Raw genomic sequence first — 26,265 nt, forward strand, 5'->3', positions numbered from 1 at the left:
CCTGCGCACTGTGGGCGTTCAGCAGTGTCCCCGGCCTCCACCCCCTGCACGTCAGCAGCACCCCCCACCCCAGTGGGACTACCAGAACCATCTCCGGACGTTGCCAAGTGTCCCCGGCGGGGGGGGGGCACGCTCACCCCTGATTGAGAACCATGGTCTTGGTTGTCAACCGAATTCCCGCCCTGACGGGTGACCCAGGGTGAACAGGGCACTGTGACAAGGGCGTGAAGCAGGACTCAGTTTCCCAATCCAGTTCCAGGTCAGAGGGAGGACGGTTAAGCTGGGACCCCAAGAACGACTACTTCCTTGTGACCCCACGTTTAGCGCAGTCCCCGCCATAAAGCAGACATTCCATGAGCCCCTGGTGATTGAAAGTGAGGGGGCGAGCGTGTGACTGAGGGTGAGGAGTAAGTGGGAGGCGAGGACAGGACAAGACCTGTCTGGGAGGAGAGGAGGGATAGGGGGGAGGCGCGGCCCAGGGCTTCGGGCTCTGGCTGTCACCGGCTTAGCCGAGTGGCCGCCGGCAGGTCCTGTCACTCCTGTGCCCATTTTCCCATCTGAAAATGAGTAGCCGGGAAGATTTCGTGCACTCGCTCATACGTGGCCGGTGGGTGGGAGCCAGCCGGCGCCACAGAACACACGTGGGGCTTTTTAGGCAGAGAGGGCGGCGGGGTGGGGAGGGTTGCTAAGCTGGAAAGGACGCAGGTGTCTGAGGACAGCGATGACCCTCGCGTGTCCCCCTGATTCAGCCCAGGAGGAGGTGATGCAGCGAGAGCCCCCGGCGGTGCCTCCGACGGAGACCAGTGTCAAAGACGAAGTGGGTGACACCTTGATGTGAGTACCTGAGGGGCGTGTGCACACGAGGCCGGAGACCCCTGCTTCTGGCCATGTCCTCAGAGCCGGAGAAAAGGAGCAGGGTCCGGGGCCTTCCTGCTGTTACCTGAGTTTCTCAGTTCCTTTCGCAAGTCAGGATGGTGTCATGGAAAGATCTGGGCGGATCTATGCCCGGATCCCGAAATACAACCCCTTCCAGTTGTGGGGCCCTGGGCCCCCAGTCATGTCACCTTACTGTACCTTAGCTTCCTCGTCTGTGAAAGAAGGAGACACTTGTCACATCTCAGCCTCAGCCCAAATCCAGAGGGGATGCTCTGTTCTCTCGCCGTGTGTGTGTTTGCATCGCATTCAGTTTTTGTTCTGAGGATGTTTAAAGAACGCGCTTATCCCTTTTGCTGGGACTGGTGTCCCGTGGACGCCACTGATGGAGGGTCACTTTGCGTTTCTACTTGGCCCCGTCCGGGTCCAGGCCCTGGGGGTGCCAGCGAGCCTGAGGTGAGCTGACGTGGCCCGTTTCTTGTGCATTTCAGAGGGGATCTACTGGCCGCTCAGAAGGAAATCCTGTCTCAGCAGGAGGTCATCATGAGGTTAAGGAAAAACCTCACGGAAGCCCACAACCGAATGTCAGACTTGAGAGGTTTGTATGATGGCCTGTGTCTCTTGACTTCCCAACCCGCTTCGAGAAAGAACAGGCTTAAGAGCTGGAAGGGTTGGGGGCGCCTGGGTGGCTCAGTCGGTTGAGCATCCAGCTCCTGATTGTCAGCTCAGGTCACGATCTCACGGTTCGTGAGTTCGAGCCCCGCCTCGGGCTCTGTGCTGACAGCTCGGAGCCTGGAGCCCGCTTCGGATTCTGTGTCTCCCTCTCTCTCTGCCCCCCAGCAAGGCTCGCTCGCTCTCTTTCTCTCTCTCTCAAAAATAAAATAAACGTTTAAACCGCATTTTTAAATCCCAGTGACCTGCTTTCCTGGGCGGTCACAGCGTTTGTACCTCAGTCAGCAAGACACGTGCCTTATCAGGGGCCACTTTGCCTTATCTTCTCCGCCTTGAGATGCAGCTTCTTTGGGGGAGGGGGAAATCTCCTTTTACCTAAGAGGATTTGTCTCTGGAGGCAAAGGCTGGGAGGGAGGGAGTCGTGGGCCCGCACAAACCCTAGCCCTCCCCAGCTCTGGGACCTAGAGCAGGGTAATCTCTCCACACCTCCCCTGCCTCTGATGCCAAATCACCTACATCACACCTGCTTCCTGGAGTTGGCCGGACGGCAGGGGCCTCTTACACTGGGGAGGGACAAAAGGGCGCGAGCAAGTCTGGCTGAACATTCCGGCTTGGCTCTTCTCGCCCCACCCCCACCCCCGTTCTTTTATTTCGGCCTCTCCCGGCTTCTCGTAGCCCTTCTCCTCCTTCCCAGCTCCAGCCTCCGTGAGGCCGAAAGGCACAGGCAGGCTGTCAGGAGATAAAACCAGGTTTAGGGAACACTCCTCTTGTCCCCACCTCAAACCCCGTGCACCCCAAAACCTTCAGTGGTATTTGCTCCCTGCGGCTGTAACGGTTAATGCTCCCAAGGCGTTTACGGCTGACTTTTTCAAAGCGTGATTTTCGTCCATGCTGAGGTCTGAGAACGTGTAGTAGAGAGGCCGCCGAGTCCAGCTCTAGAATCAGGAGACATTGGACCCAGTTCTGGGTCTGCTATTTACTAGTCCCATGAGTTGTTTAGGCAAGTCACTTTACCTCTCTGAGCCTCAGTTTGTGCATCTGTGAAGTGGGGGTGTTCCTGGTAACTAACCTGTCGGGTTACCACGAAAATCTGAGGCCATGCGAGTGTCTCAGTTTGGATTTTCCCAGAGGCTGACCCTGAGGCCAGAATTCCAGAATTCCGAGGCAGGTGGTGTATTTGAGAGGCGATCCCAGGGGGAGGCAGTGGTGGAGGTGCCAGAGAAGCGGGACAGGGACGGGAATAACAGCCTTGCTGTCAGTCAAGGGCAGAGAGGGCAGCTGGGGTTGAGCCCTGCGGGGGAAGGACGCCGGGGAGCAGGGTACAAATCAGCCGCCAGGCTGCCCGCCTGAGGGGGAGGAAGCCAGTCTCACCTGCCTCGGCTGGTACCTGGCAGACACAGGAGAGCAGACTCCAGAGTCCTTAACACGAACGCCCTTAGGCAAACAGGTGCAGAGGCAGGTAGCTGGAGGTCGGCCAGGGAGCTCAAAATGCCAGAAGCACAGAGGCGGGGCCCTGACAGCTTCTGGAACCTAGGGCTGTACTTTGCTGTAGTTTGCTAAGGTGCAAGCAGACCCTGGCCATTCCTAACGCCCCTGCCCACCACACACACACACTTCCGGGAGAATTCCTGGAGGGTAGGCCTGCCTCGTGGTTCTTGTAGGCCTGGAAGAGCTGCTGTGGCCCTGGCGGAGACCTGAGGCAGGAGACCCCCTCCCCAGCTTTCCTGTTTCTCCCAGGGGAGCTTAGTGAAAAGCAGAAGTTGGAACTGGAGCGGAACGTGGCCCTGGTCCAGCAGCAAAGCAACGAACTCAAAGCGCTCAAGGAAAAGATGGGGCAGCTGACTGGCCTGGTGGAAAAGAAGGACAGGGAGCTGGAGGTCCTCAAGGAGGCACTCAGGTGTGTGGGAAGGTCCTCATGGGGTGGGGAGCCCAGACACACCCAAGTGCCCAGGGAGCCTCTCACAGAGAGGGTACACAGTAAATCCTGGAGAGATGGATGGATGGATAAAGGATGGATGGATGGATGAATGGATGAAGGATGGATGGATGGATGGATGGATGAAGGATGGATGGATGGATGGATGGATGGGTAGTTGGGTGGGTGGATGGATGGATAGATGGATGAAGGATGGCTGGGTGGCTGGCTGGATGAATGGATGATGGATGGATGGATGGATGGATGGGTAGTTGGTTGGGTGGGTGGATGGATGGATGGATGGATGGATGAATGGATGGGTAGTTGGTTGGGTGGGTGGGTGGGTGGATGGATGGATGGATGGATGGGTGGGTGGATGGATGGATGAAGGATGGATGGATGGATGGATGGATGGGTAGTTGGGTGGGTGGATGGATGGATAGATGGATGAAGGATGGCTGGGTGGATGGCTGGATGAATGGATGATGGATGGATGGATGGATGGATGGGTAGTTGGTTGGGTGGGTGGATGGATGGATGGATGGGTGGGTGGGTGGATGGATGAAGGATGGCTGGGTGGCTGGCTGGATGAATGGATGAAGGATGGATGGATGGATGGATGGGTAGTTGGTTGGGTGGGTGGATGGATGGATGGATGGATGGATGAGTGGATGGGTAGTTGGTTGGGTGGATGGATGGATGGGTAGGTGGATGGGTGGGTGGGTGGATGGATGAAGGATGGATGGATGGATGGATGGGTAGTTGGGTGGGTGGATGGATGGTTAGATGGATGAAGGATGGCTGGGTGGCTGGCTGGATGAATGGATGAAGGATGGATGGATGGATGGATGGATGGGTAGCTGGGTGGGTGGATGGATGGATGGGTGGATGGGTAGGTGGATGGGTGGGTGGGTGGATGGATGAAGGATGGATGGATGGATGGATGGGTAGTTGGGTGGGTGGATGGATGGTTAGATGGATGAAGGATGGCTGGGTGGCTGGCTGGATGAATGGATGAAGGATGGATGGATGGATGGATGGGTAGCTGGGTGGGTGGATGGATGGATGGGTGGATGGGTAGGTGGATGGGTGGGTGGGTGGATGGATGAAGGATGGATGGATGGATGGATGGGTAGTTGGGTGGGTGGATGGATGGTTAGATGGATGAAGGATGGCTGGGTGGCTGGCTGGATGAATGGATGAAGGATGGATGGATGGATGGATGGGTAGTTGGGTGGGTGGGTGGATGGATGGATGGATGAAGGATGGATGAATGGATGGATGGGTGGGTAGTTGGGTGGGTGGGTGGGTGGATGAATGGGTGACATGTATTTCATGCTTCGCAGCCTTATCATGTAAAGGAAGGTTTTGCTTAGTTCTATGCTCATCAAACATCCCTGCCCCATATTCTAGTGATAGGTCTCTGCTTAAATGCCACTTCCTCCAGGAAGCCCTCTGTCACTCACCCCCACCAAACGTAGCCAAGGGCTCCTCCTCTCCCTGGGGTCCCTCATCCCCTGGGACCCTGGGCTGGGATGAACTCCATCCAGCCTAGCACTTCTCACATAGCTATGCTACTATTGACTGTTTAATTGTCCACCTTCCCCACGAGGTCCCTGATACAGATCTTGCCTGCTGTTGACTCCCCAGCATTCGCATAGTGCCCGGCACATAGGGAACTTAATGAATATCAATTGAACAAATGTATAAACTGAGGTACCAGAGGTTAGCTTAAAATAAATGTGAAATTTCATTGTCCTCCCATGGGTTAGTCCATGTGAGTTTGCATTTTCATCCGTAAAAATACGTGTGAGTTTGCATTTTCATCCGTAACGTATCCTTATTTTGACCTGAGAGTAATGTTTTCTCCAAGAAAGGTTGAGTAAAATCCACATCTCGTGAAAAACCCTGTAGCTCTATATGCCTCATGGCTCATAGCCAAGGCAGGTTCACCCAGTGGCTGAAAGAACAGGTTCCAGACCCAGGCTGCCCGGCTTCAAAGCCAGCCTCCTTCACTTACAAGTTTCACAATCGTCGGCAAATTGCTGTGTGTCTGTTTCCTTGTCTGTAAAATGGGACAAGGAGAGTCTCCGGCTCGTGGGACTCTACGTGAAACAGAAGGGTTAACACATAAAAGTGTTAGAAACGGCAGGCAGGGAGTGCATGTCCCCAGTGAATGCCACAGCAGGTATCCCACGGACCTAGTATATGGGAAACAAGGTGCCTACTGTCCTGACCACGACTTTTGAAGTCCCCTGAAACTAAAAACTAGAAACCTGCTGGCAGGAGACTTGAAGGCCTGGGGGTTTCGGTCACCTGTAAACACAGAGTTCCTTTTCCCGTTCTGCCGGAGGCTACAAAGGTCACTCGTGGCTTCCGGAACCTCATGCTGCCAGCCATCCTGCTGTCCAGGGACTAATCTTCTCTGCCCTAGGGCCTCTCAAGAGAAACACCGAGTCCAGCTGCACAAGGAAAAGGATCAGAAGCCCAAGAACATGACCCAGATGTGTGACATCTCGGTGCAGATGGAACCCGTCCACACTGACATTTTCTCGAGCAGTCAGGAGGTGAGTGCCGTCCGGTCGCGGGCGGCCAGCGGGACGTGCTACATGGGAGCCCAGTAGCGGCTGTCTTCGCTTCTGATAATATTTTCATTCCGAGTTCCAAATGTAGGCACTTGCTTCTGTGAAACGTTCAAAGTGAAAAGCGGCCGTCCGGCCCTCCAACCCCCCAGTCACTGGAGGTCACCGCTGCCAGTCGCATGCTATTCGTCACGTTGTGTCCTCAGCCCTTTGCCTCACAGAGACTGCCCTACCCTCCAGACAGGCGTGGTCGTGCGGTGCTCGAAGGCCAGGCTCACATCCAGGCTGCCCGGGTTTCATCCCTGAGTGGGACTCCTTCACTCGGAAATGCTGACCCCAGGGAGGTTATATGTGCCGTCCCCCTTGTCTGGGAAGCAGGAGTTAGGACAGCCACCACCCCACGGGGTCATAAAGAAACAAATTTGATTTATGCACATAAGCACACACAACCTATACATACATGTTTATATAATCTGCTTGCAGAATGATGGTATTAAGTCATATATATATATATATATATATATATATATATATGTATATTTATTTATTCTGCAACTTGTTTTTTTCCCCACCGAACACAATATAAAGGCCACCTTCTCTAGTAAGTATTTAAAAACCTGCTTTGTTCTTTTAAATGAGGGCATAGAATTCCACGGTGTCCCTTTTATCCAGCCCTGTCCCCTGTTGGTGGACATTTATACGTTATTTCTACTTCCACACGTTGCTGTAGTTGATGTCCTTGTAGGTATGTATGCAGAACAGATTCCTGGATGTGAAAGTGCTGGGTCCGGAGGGCGTCCTGAACCATGCTGGGTAGGGGCCAAACTGCCCTCCCAGAGAGCCACACCACTGACGCTCCAGGCCTGTCTCTCGGTGACTTCTCTGGGGGTGCCTGCCTGGGAGCCCCGGCTGCACAGCCCCCCGCCGGCCCGGGAGGGCGCGTGTCTTTGAGTGAGAGCAGCCCGTGCCACGCGGCCCCCGCAGGTGGCACTCACATTCTGCCCCCGTGGCGGGGGCCGTGGTGCCTCCCACAGTCCGTGGAAGGCTGACCACGGGCTGCAGTGGTTCCTCGAGGCCTCGGGTTTCCTAGAGTCCGGGGAGACATCCTTTTCCCCTTTGCTTTAGGAAACTAGAGAACAGGGCGCTCCGGCAATGGGCTTTGGATTTTCACTCGGAAACGGGGCCAAATGTGTCAGCTTGCCTCCCTGCTTCCTCAAAGATGCCATCCCCCTGCCAAACAGCAGTGAGCCAGGACCGCACGCAGCTCGAACGAAAGGGCTCGGCGGCCCAGCCAGCTGTCCTTGTCACCGTCACTGTCCAGCGCACTTTAACAGAAGTTAAAAGCCTCGGTGGGGCGGGGAGCGGGTCTCACTCCCGTCTCCGACCCGTTGGAATCCCAGGCTCTTAGTGCGGGACGCAGCCCATATTCGTTCGCTTTTCCGGCACCTACTGAACGTCTGCTGTATGCCAGGCCCAGCGCTGGGCACAGAGGAAGGCGCACAGGGTTCCTGTTCGCACCAGACCCCCTCAGGCTCTGCACGAGTTTGCCAGAATGGGTGGCTGACCTGATGCCGAAATTAGTAATTTCTCTTCTGTGGGGGGATTCACGGAAGAGGATGGGCGGGGCGGGGGCGGGGAGGCTGCAAGATAAAAGGGAAAAAGTATTTGTTCCTCCTCAGAATGGCTTTCCAAACTCGGGCTACTTCCTGCTTTCTAAGCCAGAGTGGGTCAGAGGGCGTAAGAGTTGTATGAGAAAGAATCTTCATCTTCTCTAAATAAACAAATTCCCAGAAGAGCCATGAGTAAGGGTCACATCGGGCTCAGACATACTCTTCAGACAGAATAAAAGCTGTCACCCAGCCTCGCTGCTGTGGCTGCCCCAACCCCCAGGTCAGTAGCCCCTGCTCTCCTCTCTGCACCCCTGCACGTGTGCACACACATCTCACACACACACACACACACACACACACACACACACACACACACGACATTTCAGGTGTTTACTCCTGGGCCGACATACACCCTCAAATACAGCAAGGCTAGTATAGAACCAACCTAGGAAGAGTGGACCAGCCGTGCAGTCTATAAGGAGGCTGAGGACAGTATCCAGGTCAAGTGAGGTCCTACTAAGTGCAGGCGGGTGGAGCACCCCCTTCTTTTTTGCTGGTGAGCCTGGTCCCAGCCAGAAAGCCAGGACAGGCTCCTTCCTACTCCTGTTTCTGACCTTGGTCCATTCAGTCTCCGTAACTATTGCGCGTCTACTAAGCTGGGGCACGGGGCTGGACTCTGGGAACACCACTGGAGACAGGACTTTGTTCGCACGGAGCCCGTGTGACACGGGGGCTTCAGGGGGGTCCCGGAACCTCCAGAAACTGTATGCAAATGTTGTGTATATGTGACTTCCTTTGAAAGATGGAACCTCGGATTCTTCCAAATCTGAAAGGTAGATATGACCCTTAAAAGATAGAGAAGACCAAGGGGCGCCTGGGTGGCTCAGTCGCTTGAGTGTCTGACTTCGGCTCAGGTCATGACCTCAACAGTTCGCGAGTTCGAGCCCCGTGTCGGGCTCTGTGCTGACAGCTCGGAGCCCGGAGCCTGATTTGGACTCTGTGTCTCCCTCTCTCTCTTCCCCTCCCCTGCTTATGCTTTCTGTCTTTCTCTTGCTCTCTCTCTCAAAAATGAATAAAAGTTTAAAAAAAATTTTTTTTAAAGATAGAGAAGACCTCTCCTTGTCTATGCCCTTCATCAGCCCTACTCTAGCTCTGTGCCTGGTGGCTACCATATTGGGTGGTGCAAATATGGAACATTCCCCTCGTCGCAAGAGACCTGTGTTGGACAGTAGAGGCTCCAGAAGGCTCAGAGAAAGGTTTTCCTTTCTCCAGACCAACCATGAGCCAGTCAAACTCCCCCCACCCCCAGCAAATATTGGACAATCATCCTTATTACCAGTCAAGAAGAAAATATCATGTGTTCTCATCCAAAAAATGCCCCTCCTGCAGCAGAATTTGATGGGATTATTCTGAAACAAGATCCAAAATGACAACAAATAGAAACCCAGGCTTAACAGAATATTAGAATAAAATATAAAATGTGGGGAGGGAACATAGAGGGGGGTTTTATTTATAGATATGCTAAGTAGGTAAGAAAGTTGAAAATCTTCCTAGATGTGACTTTATATTTGAAATGAAAATTTTAAATCCCTTCTGTGCCAAAGCCCCTTATAGTAGCTTCCAAGGTACTAAGTGACAGGGTCCCTGCTAGCCATGAATTGTACGTGTTTCTTGGAATATAAGGGAGGAATTCTGACCCCTGATAACGCTGCTGTCTGAACCATTCTGGCCACAGGAATCCTTCAGTGATCTAGGGGCCAAGTGCAAAGGGTCCCGACATGAGGAAGTCATTCAGCGTCAGAAAAAAGCCTTGTCTGAACTGCGTGCACGGATTAAGGAGCTGGAGAAGGCGTCCTCAGCAAGTAAGTTCCCTCCCTGCTGGTCTCCCTCTCCCAGCTCACAGTCCTGAGCCCCAGACTCTAGGGATCACTCTGGGCGCCAACAATCGGCCAGGACCACTGTCTCCTATCCCCATCACTTCATGACCGAAAGGACGTAGTGATACAAGGAATGATGGCAGGCATGGTCTCAGAGTCAAGGGCAAGGCTTGGTATTTAAATAAATAGGATTTCATGGAAAAGTCACTACAGTGTCCTCCTTTTTCTCATTTCGCTGTGGCCCGGCGGGAACTTGGCCATAGACTAACACTGCAAGGATCAGCCTTGGGGAACCTCCTAGAACACCCTGTTTAGAGGGGATGGCATTCTCAAGACGCTGCTGGGGGAAGCGCTGAGCTAGGACCCAGAGGCCAGGGTTCAAGTTCCGTCCTTGCTCCTGTAGCTGAAAGTTCACCCTCTGTGCCTTGGCACTGACACCTGCGAGGCCGCAGCCTCCTCCTAGCTGTGTGACCTTGGACAAGCCACCTACCTGTCTAGGCCTATTTCTCACCTGCCAAGGGAGGGGGCTGGAGATCAGCACCGGCCTATGGTAAGGGTCCCGTAAAGAGCAGCTGTGATTGTTACGTGCAATAACTTCTTCCCGACCCTTTCTTTTGACTCTCACTTACTTGTTTTATAGATCATAAGGACCACCCGAATGAATCATTTCTAGACTTAAAGGCTCTCCGAATGGAAACAAATGTCCAGAAGACATCGGACGCAAAACCTGACGGGCCAGCTTTCTCAAGAATAAAGATCAGAGCGGTAACCAAAGAAAGTTTGTCCCCGCGGTGACTGAGACGTGGAATGCGTGGGCCTGAGGGCAGACACCAGCCGTGCGCTCTGGCACGGCCGTGAGCGTCAGAGGTTCAGGGCCGGCCCTCCCTGGTAGGCCAGCATCTGTGCCGACCCCTCGGTGGCTTTGCCATAGCGGTGACCCCGTGTCTGAACAGAGAGGTTGCTTTCCGTTTGTGGCCAGCGTGGTAAAACCCTTGCACTGACACTGGGCCAGGGCGATCGCTGGCGGGCCCTCCTTTTCACGTTACATATTCCATTCCGCAGAAGATAACTCAACAGGCTAATTCTTAACGTTACGCCGTGAGTTTGCCTCAAGTGTGCTTTTCGTGGCGAACTGAAGAACATGAACATGCAAAGGGTAGCAGGAGGGCTGATTAAGAGGCACAGGTTCTAGAATCAGAGGGGCCTGTGTCAGAATCCCAGCCCTGCGAGCCGTGTGGCCTTGGGCGGGCTCAGCCTTTCTGGGACTCCCTTCCCCAGCTGGGAAATGACCAAGATTTAGAGGTGGCGGTGGTAAGTGCTTAGCCCCGCCACCTAGCTCAGAGCGAACACTTAATAAATTGTAGCTGTGAATGACGGTTTCGAGGTATTTAAATAGCGTCACTCAAGAAAACCTCCCTTCCTTAAGGGAAATAGTTTTATTTGCTAGGATTTTCAGAAGTGATTCGATTGTTATGGTGAAGGTGCCCTGTACCCTAAGTGGATGTCTGGTGGGTGTCTGACACGTGATGGTGGACAGCTCAGGTCGGCGTCACTCACGGGATCCCCTGGGCTCAGCTTGCTGCCACAGCGGGATCTAAATTTTTCTTTTTTTAACGTTTATCATTTTTGAGAGAGAGACAGAGACAGGGACAGGGGCAGAGAGCAAGCAGGGGAAGGGCAGAGAGACATGCACAGAATCGGAAGCAAGCTCCAGGCTCTGAGCTGCCAGCACAGAGCCCGACGCGGGGCTCGAGCTCACGGACGGTGAGATCATGACCTGCGCCGAAGTCGGCCGCTCAACCGACTGAGCCACCCAGGCGCCCCGCCACAGCTGGATCTAAACCACACACAGGCTTGTAGAAGAAATAACAGGGTGCCTGGTGGTTTAGTTGGCTGAGCATCTGACTCTTGACCTTGGCTCAGGTCTTGATCTCAGGGTCGTGAATAAAAGCCCCACATTGGGCTCTGTGCTGCGCACGAAGTCTACTAAAAAGAAAGAAAGAGAGAGAGAGAGAGAGAGAGAGAGAGAGAGAGAGAGAGAGAGAGAAAGAAAGAAAGAAAGAAAGAGGGAGGAAGGAAGGAAGGAAGGAAAGAAAGAAAGAAAGAAAGAAAGAAAGAAAAGAAAGAAAGAAAAGAAAAGAACAAAATCATCCTATCTGTACAATATTCCCCTGCGCAATTTTTCTAGACACTCGCTAGGAATGTGAGTCTTCAAAAATGTGTTGGCTTTCTGAATAAACCCCCACTGTCTGAGGTTGGAAGGGGAGGGACAGTCTCCAGAAAAAGGCAAACTCAGCTAAGAACATATCCTAACCTGCTTCCAAGATTTACTTTCGCCTTAGCCCTGACCCTCTCCAACCACCAACACCACAGAACAGGAACCGCCCCCCCACACACACACCCTCTCAGAAGACCCCAATCCCCCAAGCTTGGCAATAATGAAAATTAAAAGAAGGAGCTGGAGGAAGGCTGGCTGACATCTGTGAAGTGCCTCCTGGGTGCTGGGCACTGAGCTAAACTCTCATTTGTCAATCACCCCTCCCAGCGGCCTTGTGTTGGAGTTACTATTTTACAGACAGGAAAAGTCAAGACTTCGGGCGATCAGGTACATCACCCAAGGTCACAGCATAATGACTGACGGGGCCAGGACTGTGTCTGTGGCAGCCCGTCCCTAGCCCTCTGCTAGTCGGCAGACCAGGACAAGGGGACTGTGTGATTGAACCTTGTAGACCAGACTCTGCCTTAGGTGACCCTCCATCGGGAAAGAAGGGAACCGGAAGAGGGGTGCAGAGGCCAGCGCCCAGAGGCGGGCACGCTCAGTGACGCTTCACACTGTCTTGCGGCAGGTGTGCCCGGTTGACTGTCATCAAGTCCCCTCTTTTACGCTCCTCTCTATAGACGTGGAGACAAAGAGTCCACGCTTTTCTATCCCAGTCACTTTCTGAGCTTTCCGTTTTTGTAGCTGGGCTTCCTTTTAATCTCAGGCGTTTACAGTATCGTGCCAGCAAATGGTGCGGGCCAAGAGATGCTCACGGCGAGCACTTAACCCAATCTGCTTTGGGGGGAGATTTATGACAGTTATTTGTGGTCCGTTAGGCTCCCCGATCTGGCCGGTGGCTTTTCCGTGCGGTCCGTAGGGACTTTCAGCAGCCAGCTGGCTGATAGGGTCTTAGGGCACAGCTGCAAACACCGTTCAGCACTGTTTCTAAACAGCGTGGGCCTAAAGTGATGGCCGCCCACCAGGTTCCAGCACTGGGGGAGGGTTTGGCCAAATTGGGTGAGGGTATCGTCTCTGCTGCCTGAAAAGGAGACTCCTTTAATAAAAGGAGTCTCACTGATTCAACAAGCATGCCCACCGGGTGCCATTCTGTGCCAGGTGCCATGCTGGGCACGAGAAATGGAACAGCGAGCAAAAGCAAGGAAGCTCGTCATCCAGACCGGGGTTTCCCGACCGGAACACGACTGGTATCTTGGGCCGGGTAATTCTTTGTGGCAGAGGCCGTTCTACGTACCGTGGGGTGTTTAGCAGCATCCGTGCCCTCGACCCCCTGCGTGCCATTAGTACTCCCCATCTCTCGTTGCGACGGCTAAAAACATGTCCAGGCATTGTCAAAGGTCCTGGGGCACGCAGGAGAGGGTGGACAAAACCCCCTCGGTTGAGAACCACTGGTCCGAAGGGAAGACAGGCAGTAACCAGAGAACAAGGCAAGCGATGTGTCATTTCAAAGAGAGTCACAGTCTGAAGGGTAGCAGCACAGTCGACAGAGGACTCGGACTGGATGGTCAGGAACCGACATGCAAATCCACTCTCTTAAAGTCATTCTTCGGGAACCACAGGGTGTTACCTCCAGGATGTAGACGTTCACGATGGAACGCCGAGAGAGAGTTTTTACTTCTTTTTTTCTTTTCTTTTCCCCCCAGCCTCAGAACGGCCCTGTCAACTCAGCCGTCCCGGACATCAAGTCAGGGAAGATGGATGTGGTTGAGGCTTTAGATCTCAGTGAAAAGTTGGTATGTGCATCCAGCGTGGTCCCCCCCCCCCCCGTCCAAACGTGGGGTCCCCTGCAGTCGCTGTTAACCACCGGATAGGGTAACTAAACACCAGCCTCGCGTGCGTATTCAGTTGTTACGAAAGCTCTGCAGGACCATCTACTGTCCCAGCGTGGCTCAGACTTTGCAATCCCTTGAAAAACTGGGTAGTTGGCATGAATGTTTAGGTCTGTTGTCACTCTTCCCCCTGGTTCTCCAAAAGGCACAGCGTCCATGGATATGGAGGAAATGAAAGTCGCACTAACAGCCCCGTTGGATTCGCTTCCAAGCACGGGCTTGTTCTCTGCAATTGCAGAAAGTGAACAAAACAAAATTAGACGCTTGCCTCCTCAAAGTGGCCTCCGGCGGCCTCGCGCCAGGCCCCTTAACTGCCAAACGCTTTCCTCGTAGTACATGGACATGAGCAAAACACTCGGGAGCCTGATGAACATCAAGGACATGTCAGGTCACATATCCATGAAGTACCTCTCCCCCAAAGAGAGAGAGAGAGTCAACCAGCTCCGACAGAGGGACCTCGATCTGGTGTTCGATAAGATCACCCAACTCAAGAGCCGGCTGGAGAGAAAAGAGGAGCTTTTGAGAGGCTACGAGAAAGACATAGAACAGCTCAGGTACCGCCCGTGTCCCCGCAGAAAGGGCCGGGTGTCCGTTCTCGCGGCTGAACCTCGGGCAGCAGCAGACGCAGGTCCGGGACAGGCAGAGGCCTCGGGGGAGGGGGCCTGGGGCCTGACAGAAGCGAGTCTGTCTGCGAGAAAGCAGCGGTCGAGGGGCTCAGGGTTCATCCTGCCCTCTCTCGCCACGAGCGAGAGGCGCCTCGTACGAATTCTGACTCGGGGTTCGCCTTGTGTGCTTCCCAAGGCCCCGCCCTGTTTCAGCGGCCGCCGCTCCCCTACCCTCTCTGGGAAACGGGGGGCTGGTAGCACGTAGGCTGCTGATGAGGTATCTGTCCTGCCCCGTGCGCCCCAAATCCGCTGGTGACGAAGCCACCGAGTTAGCCGCCTGGGGAAGTATTCTGAGATTCTCCCAGGTGGGGACACCGGTGGCGAAGGAGAAAGATGCGGGAGAAAGAGACCGTGTCTCTCCCGTCCGCTCAGGCAGAGCAAAGTATCCGTGCAGACGTACCAGTCACAGGTGGCCAAGCTGGAGGACAACATCTACAAAGAGGCCGAAGAGAAGGCCCTGTTGAAGGAGGCCCTGCAGCGCATGGAGCTCCAGCTGTACCAGGAGAAGAGGTTCAACAGGGCCGTCAGGCAGCAGAAGGTGAGAGGGCCTGGCGGGGAGCGCAAGCTCTGAGGCCGCCCCCCGGCTCCCTTTGGAAATGGCAAAGCGAGCGCCCGGGGTGGCCCGTGGGGCATCAGACACACCCGGGTTTACACCCTGGCTCCGCCACTTGCTGTGTGACCCCAGGCGGGTTCCTTAACCTCTCTGAAACTCCTAATCTAGCGTATCCGTGTCTTCCTAACCAGTGGCTATTGTTTGTATTTTTATGGTTCTCCCAGGTGGTAGGGATACATAGATGAAACAGCTCCCTGTGAATAAAGATGTGGGTTCACTACTCTGAGTGCTCGGCACATAGTTGACATAGGAAATATTGGATGGATGGATGGATGGATGGATGGGGACAGATGGATGCGTGTCCTTGAAGAACATAATCCTTTAGAGCATAGCAGGTAAAGCGCTGACTGCTGGCTGATTTAATGATTTAAAGTCTCTGTCTGGGGCACCTGAGTGGCTCAGTAGGTTAAGCGTCTGACTTTGGCTCAGGGCACGAACTCACCGTTTCTAGGTTCGAGCCCTGCACCGGGCTCTGGGCTGACGGCTCAGAACCTGGAGCCTGCTTCCGATTCTGTGTCTCCCTCTCTCTCTCTGCCGCTCCCCCACTCGCACTCTTTCTCTCTCAAAATGAATAAACATTAAAAAGTAAATAAAAAAATAGAGTCTCTGGCTGAAGGGCGCTCAGGCTGTGTCATCCAGAGGCAGGCACTCGGCCAGCCCGGAACATCCCAGGGGTGTCTCCCAAGGGGTGACACCTTTGCACTGAGTTGCAAAGGCGAGCTGGACTCTGCCCACCACAGGCACGGGTGGGGGGCGTGCGTTCCGGGCTGCGGGAACCCGGAGGAAGGGCAGGAGGATGAGAGCTCCGGCTCCTGGCAGGAACTTGGCCGTGGCATTGCCTTGAGAAACCCAGATCTGAGACTCAGGCTGGCGATCCAGCCAAAAGAAGCCACCTCCTCCCCTCAACCTGTCCTTTCCTCTGTCACGCGGCCCAGGAGTCGGCTAGTCCTGGGTTCAGATCCCCCCACTCCCTCCCTGCGTGGCCTCGTGCCAATCCTTTCCCCTCTCGGCGCCTCGCTTCCTCACCGGTGAACGGGAACTGACCGCCCCTGCCCTGCAGGGCTGTTGTGGGCACAGTGCCGGTACCCTCACCATCCAGGCTCTCACGGTGTGAACTCACAGGCCGTGTGGCTTCAGACGGCGAGGGACACGTGTGCTCCCTCTAGAGCGGGTAGCCCAGGGCCCGGCACACGGCGGGTAGATGCCACTCTCCTCTGTGTGGCCAGCTGCCTGCACGTGGGGTCACTGGGGCAAGCTCCGCCTCAGACCCGCGAGAGTTGCAGCTGACGGTGAGGCGCGCATGACCCACAGCCAAACGGGTGCTTCGGAAGCTCCCGGCAGACCTGTGCCTGCCCCGTGGTCGGCAGAGGGGCTCTCTTTTTTTTTTTTAATTTTTTTTTATGCTTATTTATTTTTGAGAGAGAGAGAGAGAGAGAGAGAGAGAGACAAAGCATGAGTGGAAGAGGGGCAGAGAGAGACGGAGACACAGAATCCGAAGCAGGCTCCAGCCTCCGAGCTGTCAGCACAGAGCCCGACGTGGGGCTCGAATTCACGAACCGTGAGATTGTGACCTAGCCGAAGTCGGACGCTCCACCGACTGAGTCACCCAGGCGCCCCCCCCCCCCTGCCTTTTTAAAACTCTGGCAGAGGTGTTCTCTTGTCTTCTCTGCAGTTTTCACCCGTAGCCATTCACTCCTGCATTCATTTCCAAACCAGACTCTCCCTTCTTCTTAACCCTTGCCTAAACTAAAATAGGACAAACAAGGAAAATTATCATAACCGTCTCGTGACCATCTCCAGGCACCGGGCTCCACCCAGGCTTTGCAGCCCTGATCGGGGTGACTCATGCCTTTGTAGCTCTGCCTGGTTGGTATGATGAGTCCCGTTTTACAGATGAGGAAACTGAGCCTCCGAAAGTTAAGAGACTTGCCCAAGCTCACACAGTAGCAGCTGGTAAGCAGAGCCTAGACCTGGCCCCAGATCTCTGACTCTAGTTTGCGAGCTCTCTGCTGGGCTCTCCCCGTTCTTCTTGTAATTGTTAGTCTGCCTGACTCAGGGCTGTGTATTTATGCATGTATGCTTGCACGTGTGCGTGTATGTGAGTGTGTATAATAAGTGTGTGTGCTGTAATGTGTGTTTCTGTGTGTATATTTGTGTGTGTGTGTGTGTGTGTGTGTGTGCGCGCGTTGCCTGCAGGAGCTCTAAGGAGGCCAAGCCATAGAAGGCTATAGAAGGGTGCCCTCCTCCCCAACCAGGACGCCCTGGTCAGACAAGTTACTCGCAGAAGCCTGCCCTCCAACCTGCAAACCTCCCAGACCACAGCTTCCCTGGCTTATAGCGCTAGAAATGAACCCAGCCATCGTGCTCGGAAGGAGCCCTAGATGAGGGGTTTCTAGCGTCCACAGTCTTGAATTAAACATCACAGGCCTCAGGCAAAGGACGATTTCCTTTCACACCAGGCAACCAGGGAGAGCTGGGCCAGTGACAGAGCCCTGACTTTTCCTTTGATGTGCCCGCCAGAGAGCTCACCCCTCCCTAAGGTGCCCCCCCCCCAGGACTTGGCAGGCTAGCCCCCAAAGCTGAGACACCAGACCACAGAATGGGGCAGCAAAGGGCCCCAAAAAAGGCCATTGTCATGGGGCTGGCTAAAAATGTAAGAAACCTGAGGATTTACATAATCAGGTTTTACATGCATTATTCATGAGCTGCCTCATTCATACACAATGCAGGGGCCATGCCAGCCTGTTGGGCACTAGACATCCTTCTGTGGAGAAGGAGCTGAAGTGGCCAAGTCAAACCTGCATCTGTATCCCCAGAAGAGCTGGGGCTGAGAACTTTCAAATTCATGGAAGTCACAATTTAGGGAAAGATTCCGAAAAGCAGAGCCACAATCACAGCGATGCCGGTGGCATTATTTCCTGGGCACGTACCGAGGGACAGGCACCTGCTCCACGCGACACATGCTTCATCCCTCCCGTCGGCCCCGCGAGGGATGCTGGCGAGCGGCCGCCCATTCAGAGCGGCTGACAGAGGGCAGCGTCACCTGGCTGCCCGGCAGCAGAAACAGGACGCCGCCCCCGCCCCAGGCCTGCTGCCCTCCCCAGCCCGAGTTCACTTCTCCCCACCCGTTGCTCTGTGCGCCTCCTTTTCCAGGAGGTCTCCGCTCATCCCAGGGCTAGGGTGGGCCTGCAAGGTGTGTTATGAACATGTCGTCAGAACTTCCTATTTATCAGGAGGAAAAACAACAAGCAACATAGATTTTAGGGTTTTGCTGCATTCTAAAGGGAACTTCAGAATCTGTCTTGGCCTCAGTTCCCTCCAAGGAACATATTCAGCATTGAAATGATTTTTGTTTTAAGTTTGACACCTAGCATCTTCACAAGGAGCCTTCATGGTTTCAGTCTCACGTATAAAATTTCCCCCATCCGTAGAGAACGGGGTGGCTGAGGCACTAGACCGGCAGAACCATCACCCTCCTCAAAAAGGAAAAACAAAAAGCAGGAAGTAGTTTTTAGGGTTAATGTTCAAACCTCTGTTCGCCAAAGCAGAACTTTCTGGAATCAAAAGTCACACTTCCACACTCCTACCTTTGGCTGGGGCAGTGAGACTTGATATAAAATACTGGGGAAAACCTCAGTGCTGGGCACTCACAGGGAACCTCGCGGTCATCAGCTCCGGACCCTGGAAGGCCCCCAGTCTGGAGCTCTGGCCCTGTGACAGAGGGACAATGACAGCCGTGCAGGCTGCGCTCAGTCTCATCCGCTTCCCACACCACCGTATAAGGCAGCTGTGTCTCTCGGAGTTCAGAGGCGGACTTTGCAGCCAAACGACTAGAGTCGAAGCCCCACCCCTGGCCCTGAGTGACCCCGAGCCACTGGTTTATGCCCCCGCGTCTCAGATTCCTCAACACGGGCACCCAAAGATGATTAACAACGGGGCCCGGGGAGGGTTAAATGCCATAAAGCCTGCAGTGCCGGGCGCACAGCAAGCACGATTACGGGGCCTGGGCGGGGGGAGAAAAGGCAGCTCGTGGACGGGTGGGGCGAGGCCGGCAGGTCCTTGAGAGAGCTTCCTGCCGGCTGACGCTGTCGCCAAACCCCGAGACGCGATCCCGGGGCTCCGGGAGCCAGCAGCTGTTTTGTGAAGGTCCCCTTTAGAGTTGGTGAATACAACCAGGGCTCCGGCCAAGAAGAGCTCAGATACTTTTTGTGAATGGGCGAAGGCTGGAATTTTCAATGGGAGAATTTCAAATGCACAGAAGTAGCCATCGGGGCAGCACGCACTCCCCTTCCTGGCCCTTTATTAGGGCTCCTAGCGTCTGGAAGGCTCCAGGGCACGCTGGCTGCTTCCGGCTGGGGAAGCCCCTCAGGTCTCCAGCCAATCAAATCCTGGCCAAGGGGCGTGGCCACAGCGTTGCCGGGTGGGGTCAGTGGGGCTAGACCACCGCCCCCCCCTCCACACACACACACACACACACACACACACACACACACACACACACCACCTTCGCTCTGCTTAATTAGCTCAGATCTCTCATCCTTCAGATGAGAATAGAGGTGGCTAGTAACCCAATGCGTCCAATTCAAGGAGAGTGTGGATACAAGACCCTTAGCACACAGGAACACTCCATACGACCTTCTGTACCGTCATCGATGGCCTCACTACCCTACTCAAATCACAATTTTCCGAAATTTTTCTCCAGCCCAAGCATTCTCAAGATCCAAGTTTAAAACAAATTTTTTTTTTTTTTTTTAATCCAGGGTCCCTCAGTTGGGTGCTTTTGACCGAGGAGTAGAAATCGGTAGATGGTGTACAGGATATAAGAATGGGAGGGTAGGGGGTGGGGGCCGTACCCTCCAGCCCACGAAAGGATGAGAATGTGAAGTGTGGTTTGTGCGGTGCGGCGCGTGGTTAGAAGATGAAGCCCTTCCTGCCCGCATCTTCTGCCCGCCAGTGAGCCCCAGGGTCTCCCAGAGACCTCAGAGGTGCGCCCCAGAGTGGAACAGGTCCGGACACACTAAACGCTCTCTTGCTCACCTGATATTTTCGCTCAGGAACGTTTAGAGGAGCTCGAACAGGGAAGCGCAAAAGAACGAACGTCTCGCGACTGTTGCTTCAAAGAGAGAGAGAGGCAGGTCTGGAGAGGTTTTCGGATCTTGTGGCCAGACACAAAGCAGATACGGTGTTTTCAAGGGGTGTACAAGCCACCATGTGCTGTGCCAGAAACATCCACACACCTCCACTGCCTTCCCTTCCCCCGCCCCAGCCCCTGCCCCTCCCTTGCCTACAGTCGGAGCAGATGACCTAAGAGACAGGCAAGCAACGAACCTATTATCTGGAGGGAAGGCACAGGGCAGGTGCAGGTGTGGTTTTGGCTGAGCAACCATTCTAGGCACTAAGTGATTTGGGGACTTGAAGGCAAGGTCATAAGAAAAGGAGAAGAGAGGAGTGGGGAGCCCCAGGCCCCCTGCCCTAAGAGTAAAATAAATGGGTGAAAGAAGCCAAGAGTGAGGAGAGTGCCAACTCTAACGCCCTTCTTACCTGTCAAGGGGGAATCACACGTGACTGGGCTCTCTGGCAGCCCATGGGAACTGGAAAACCCAGAGTTCATGGCGTCCATGAGCTAATGATGGATGCAGTGCACCTCAGTGCTCTTAGAACAAGATGGCACTGGGTTTTCCCCTAGAGAGGACGCTGTGTGATCTAACGAACAATATCCCTACGAAGAGCAGCTCAGTGTTGGCTGGGCCACGTCTGAGGGCCAGGTCTGAGGACAGCTCTTGAGACAGACTGATGTCATTACAGCCCAGCGAGTTCAGGAAAGTTCAGGAAAAGCCGGTGTGCAGGAGGGCCCAAGATCTGCCCTTCATCGCTCAGCTGTCCACCGATTGCATTTAATCCGAGGAAGCTATTTTGGAGCAGTGCTCAGACTGGGGTCCCCTGGAGCCCTTGGGTGCCATGGAAAAGTGTGACCGTCAACATCCCCAGCCCACACACGCACAGGCACACACATGCATACGCCTGGTTTCCCCCAGAAAAGTTCTCCCTTATTTGTTGTGTATGCCAAGTTCCTCATGGGATTTTGCTTAAAGCATTCTGCTGGGTAAAAAAAAAAAAACCCAAAAAACAAACAAACAAAAAAAAAAACAAACAAGGAGGTTGCTGGCTTAAAACTACTGCTTTACAGTTATCTGGGAATTTGGTTGGTGACTATCTGCTAAGCTTAGCTCCTCTCAGCTGAGTCTGTGATGAATGTTGAGGGGCTGCAGGCTCAAGGCCTCCTCCATGAAAAATGTCCAGAGAGCAACTCAGTTAAATGCGGGCCCCTAAGCCTCCTTAGACAGTTGCTGTAAGGATGGGGTTAGCACCCTTCTGCGGATATGAAAGAGACTTGCACGTACCCATGCCCCATCCCAAAGATGGCCCCACTCCCTTCCTCCGCGAGTTTTGTGAACACCCAACAGAGTTGCCAGATCTAAGGGAAAGCAAAACCCAACGGGATGCCCAGTTAAACTTCAACTGCAGAAAAACAACAAAGAGTCACTTAGTAGAAGTATGTCCCAAATATTGCATGAGGCATACTTATACCTATATATATATCTATCTTTTCACGTGGATATTCAAATTTAACTGGGCGTTCTGTATTTCATCTGGCAACCCTGCCAACAAATATTTACTAGAACCAACTGGAAGCCGAGGGGGCAGACTCTGAAACGGATGTCGCAAAATGGCAGCCCACAGAGGCGTTCCATTCGGCTCAAGGGTTTCCTTTTTTTAAGTAACCTTTCCAAATAGGTCACTCTGGACAAGAGAATGTCCAGCTTCTCTGGGCAACTGGGAAGGTCTGGTGATACCAGGCCCACGAGCCTGCGTTTTGCAGGCCCCCTTAGAAAGGTGCCGGGCTCGTGGGTTTGTCGCCACCCCCCACTCGGCTCACTTCACCCACTTTTTTTACCTCCCCGGCCCCCTGGAGGCTTCTGCCTGGCACCTCCCCAGGAGATGCTCGGGGCTCTCTGAGAAACACCGCCTTCCCGATATCCCTGCACGGTCCCCCACCGGAGTGTCAGTCGGCGAGGGAGGCCCCCCACTCTCTCTCACCGTTGCGTCCCCAGCGCCTGGGAGATGCTCTTCCTTCAGCGAACTGTCCCTGAGGTCTCGAGGACACCAGGGTCGGCAACAGTTAGCCAATCCCAGGGGAAGGGCAAGCGGCAGCAGTGAGGCTGGCTCCCAAGGAGCTCGCAGTCCCCGCCGGGGAGGTTAGTTCGCCGCTGTGGCTTTCGTCATGCCCGGGCTGTTGGGATGCCAAGGTAGAAGCCCACGTCCGTTGAGCCCCTTCCGTCGATCAGGGGGGCTCCGCTTTCACCCAAAGCAGATTTATCCTCCAAGAGAACCGCAGGGTTCCCCCAAAGGCCCCTTGCTGGACAAGCCTCCACCTCTCAGATTCCTCTGGAATCCGGAACAGAGATCCATCCCTATGGAGCTCGGCAGGACAGGGCAGCATGGCCTGGAGGCCATGCCCCCTTCTGCACATGCACATCCCCACCCCACCCCCATCCCTAGGAAAGCCCGACATTTCATCCAAATGGGTGGCATCTGAAAGTTGAGAAAAACCATTTTTCTTTGGCGCAAAAGGGAGAGAAGCGCATGAGCTAAATTGTGTCAATATTCTTCCTGTATTAAAGAGACGAATGTTTGTAGAGACAGTGAGGAGCCAGACGCAAAGCTCAGGTCTCCAGGTGAGCCGGAAGGAAAAGGAGAACAATAGGACATCAGCGGAAAAGCCAGTTGACAAAAATACCAGCACATGTGTTATGTATCGAGCATTTAGTATGTGCCAGGCACAGAGCTAAGCGCTCAGTGTGCATCATCCCGTTTAATCTTTACAACAAACCCACGGGGCAGCTCTCGTTTCTGTCCTCCGTCATCAGACGAGGTGTCTGAAGGTCAGAGACGTTAAGCTATTTGTCCGGAGCCACACAGCTGGATAAGACAGGTGTGGCTCATCGCAGATCTGACACCCAGACGAGCACTGCTTCCCCTGCTTTAGGTAATAAACCTCCCGATAAGAAACCAGATACACTTCGGGTGACTTTTCTCTTGAATTTCGAGGAAACACCTCTAGAATACTCTTTTTTTTTTTTTTTTTTTTTAAAGAGTTGAGAATCGAGACTATGAAATCTTAAACATGTTGAAACGCTGCCATTCACAATTCAGCCCTGGAACTGGAGCTGACCCAACCACATTCCCACTCTGCAGAAAATAGAGGTGAGCTCTCAGGAAGCTTGAAAGCTAACCACATTGTGGTGGAATAAGAAACAGGAACCATATTCGCTTTTGAGACAAGGTCACAATAATTCCAAGACAACAAAATTAGCGTTAGAAAAACCAAAGCTATCCTAGGTAAGGGACATTTTTGGAAGATGGAACCCTCTTCTCAACCAACACCCTTATTCTAAGGCTGGAAGGTGGTTACTACCCAGAGCAGGACGTTACCGGGATAGAGTGTCCTGAGGGCTCCCCCAGCTTTGCCAGCCTGCCAAGTGGGCACGAGTGGGAGACTGGTCATTTATTCATCTCTATATATATATACATGTAGCGTGATTTTTGTCCGAGGACCACCTTGGGATGTAAGGTGACAGAGGAGATACCAGGATGGTCCATAGCTGTTGTAGGAACATTGTGCTCCTCTGAGATGTGAAGCTCCCCGGAACTTCAGGCCGTGTCTGGGCATAACAGAATGTGGCAGATGGCACCCCAGCTAAGAGCAAAGCCTGAGCCTGCTCCCAGCCCTCCAGCCCGAGCTTAGAGGCTGGGTGTCTAGGATCTCCTTGGTGCAGAAAGGTTCTCTCCACATTCTTTACAAAGTGTAGCTTGGCCATCCCCTTTCTCCACTGCGTGCCTTGTGTCTTTAGAGGGAGGGAATCACCGCGACCATCCTGAAAAAGACAGGACGTGGAAAATCTGCTTTTCAGTCCTGTTCACTCGTAAAAGAGTCTCCATTTCTAGCAAGCCTCAGAAATGGCACCCCCTTCCCTTCCGAGGCCCTGCGGGTTTTGGTTTTCCCTCCTTTGTAATGCCATTCAGTGATTCTGTACTGTCTCCCACTGCAGCTAAAAGTCATTTATAGTTTGGGGGGAGTTGGATGCTAAAATGGAAAACCTAGTTAACACATGCCAGCCTCCACACGGAGCGATGGGAGAGTGGACAAAAAGGTACTGTCCCAGCCCTCGTTTATTCGAGGAATATTTACTGAGAGCCTGCAACGTGGCAGGTACTGTCCAGGTGTTGGGGTTCAATCAGGAATTCCCAGGAGGGGTAAGGTCACCCCTTGAGGGGGCGAAATTTATTTTTTTAATATATAAAGCGCACACACACACACACACACACATAGAGTGCTATCTGTCCTATTAAAATTTCATGGGAGTAGAGCAATTAGAAACTTGTCTAAGAAGACTCCTTAGTGGGGGACAATAATGGAAACAAGGGTGAGCACTGTGGGGTTAGATCAAAGGAGAAACACACAAAATCCCCCCCCCCCTCCTTTCTAGCTTACACTCTCCGGCATTTTTTTTTTTTTTCAGTAAATACAATAATGATGCAATAACTACCTTGCACGCGATGTTTTGGGAACAAAGGTCGGCTGCCTGAGTTCATGAGCATATTTCACAAGGACTCACCCAGTGCAAGGGCCAGGCAGGGCCTCCCCAAAGAGGAGCTGCTTAAGCAGAGCCCTGAGGCCGGGTGGCAACAAACAGAAGGGGCCTTTCTAGGCTTCCAGTTGCCTGAGGCGGCCACCCGGTGTGTCCCGAGTTCATTTCCAGCTGGGTGTCACTATCTAAATGCCCAGCTTCTATCCCTGTCCGTTCGTTCCAAAGGTGAGGCATGTGGTTCCCAGACGTCTAAGCCCTAATGCATGGCGCTCGCCAGTGGTCCCTGTTCAGGGAGAGCACTGCGTGATTTCCCAGCCCTTCCTCGCACGTGTCTCAGCGTCCTCCTTTTCCCAGGTCGGCCCTCTGCCCTCTGCTCCCCGCCAACCTCATCAGGCCAGGGCACGGGTGCTTGGGAACCATCCAGGGCCGGCAATCTTACTGAAAATCAAATAAAAAGGGTTGTAAAGGAAAGGTGGCTTGGGGGAGGGTTTTGACATTCGCTGTCTGTTTTCATTGTCGCTGGGCATTCCGACCAAGATTTCCTATGTAGGTTCTTGTAGGGAAGCTAGCTCTTCTCACCCTGAAATGATTTTCGATGCGGTCTCAAAGCACATTTAAGGCCCCTGTCAGCCACTGGCACAGGCCTCAGGAGGTGGTTTTTATACCTCCCAAGCGAAGAGAGCTCTACAGATGGGCCTAGCAGCCCCTTCCTTTAAAATCCACCCAGAATCTTCTCTCAGTCCCTGAGGAAGACAGGATGGCTACTCTGGCCCCTATTTGACAGATGGGGAAACCGAGGGTCATAGAGTGGCCGAGCTGAAACCTGACCACCCACCAGCCCCCTTCCCAACCCACCCCCCCCTCCTACCCAAGGGCATGTGTCCTCATGGTTGGAGTCCAAAACTTGCAGGAAATAGGGCTGGAATTTGAAGCCTGTTGGAAAGAAACCTTCAAGCTACAATCCCATGTACATTACGCAGAAATGTGCCAGAGGGAGATTCTTGGGGGGCAACTAGTGGGAACCTGCTCAGAAGTGGGGAGGGGGGCTTTTACAGGGATACAGGAGTGCGTGCGTCAGAAAAACCAAGGGCTGAGAGGAGGTCTGGCCTCAAAAGGGAACTGGTAAGCCTCAGGTCCCAGGCATCATCTCCCTACCGCACCCCTTCTCTGCGTCTCCCTGTACCTGCTCATCTCGACTTTCTCCAGTCATACGTGATGGGAAGAGATGACCTCACCATTCCCCCCTCCCCGGCCCCAGCTTAAAGGACCGACTCAGGGAGCAAGTAACATCTCAGAGCCGATACCCCCAAATCCTGGGCGTGATCATCTGAAAAGCACAGCCCGTGCGAAGCATCCAATCAACTGTGACCAGGGACAGCGTCACACGAGGTGTCGGGGAGGAGGGGCAGCGCTCAGAAAAGACCTAGACAGGCCCCTCCAACATCAGAGACGTAAGACACAGGCACTTAGGTGACAGCTTTCCAGGAGACAGAGATTCCATCACAATGAATGTGCCCATCATAAGAAGCTCGTAGTTTTCAAAACTACAAAACTGTAAAAAAGGGGGAAATGTTATTTGTATATCTGGAAGCATGCACAACAAAACATTGTGATGCTTACCTTCGGGTAGTGTGATAATGGTGAATCGTTTTAGCTTCTTTTTTCTTTCAAGTTTATTTATTTTTGAGTGAGAGAGGGCAG

At 53.6% G+C, this 26,265-nt stretch overlaps 1 protein-coding gene across 11 annotated transcripts in view; it reads left to right on the forward strand.

Annotated features, from left to right (window-relative positions):
* The window catches only part of FHAD1 (forkhead associated phosphopeptide binding domain 1), a 134,901-nt gene that overhangs the window by 97,172 nt on the left and 11,464 nt on the right, over positions 1-26,265 (forward strand). For 8 of the 11 annotated variants that reach the window (XM_042954231.1, XM_042954232.1, XM_042954229.1 and 5 more), the window contains 9 exons: positions 750-834; positions 1,365-1,471; positions 3,283-3,442; positions 5,895-6,027; positions 9,388-9,514; positions 10,170-10,303; positions 13,451-13,540; positions 13,970-14,190; positions 14,674-14,839. In XM_042954231.1, the coding sequence (XP_042810165.1) occupies positions 750-834; positions 1,365-1,471; positions 3,283-3,442; positions 5,895-6,027; positions 9,388-9,514; positions 10,170-10,303; positions 13,451-13,540; positions 13,970-14,190; positions 14,674-14,839 (1,223 nt within the window). Of the gene's footprint in view, positions 1-749; positions 835-1,364; positions 1,472-3,282; positions 3,443-5,894; positions 6,028-9,387; positions 9,515-10,169; positions 10,304-13,450; positions 13,541-13,969; positions 14,191-14,673; positions 14,840-19,674; positions 19,732-23,068; positions 23,180-26,265 lie in introns of all 11 variants that reach the window. The other 3 variants (XR_006206768.1, XR_006206769.1, XM_042954233.1) reach the window with 3 other exon arrangements.

The sequence above is a fragment of the Panthera leo genome, chromosome C1, assembly GCF_018350215.1.
Source record: "Panthera leo isolate Ple1 chromosome C1, P.leo_Ple1_pat1.1, whole genome shotgun sequence".
Taxonomy (NCBI): Eukaryota; Metazoa; Chordata; class Mammalia; order Carnivora; family Felidae; genus Panthera; species Panthera leo.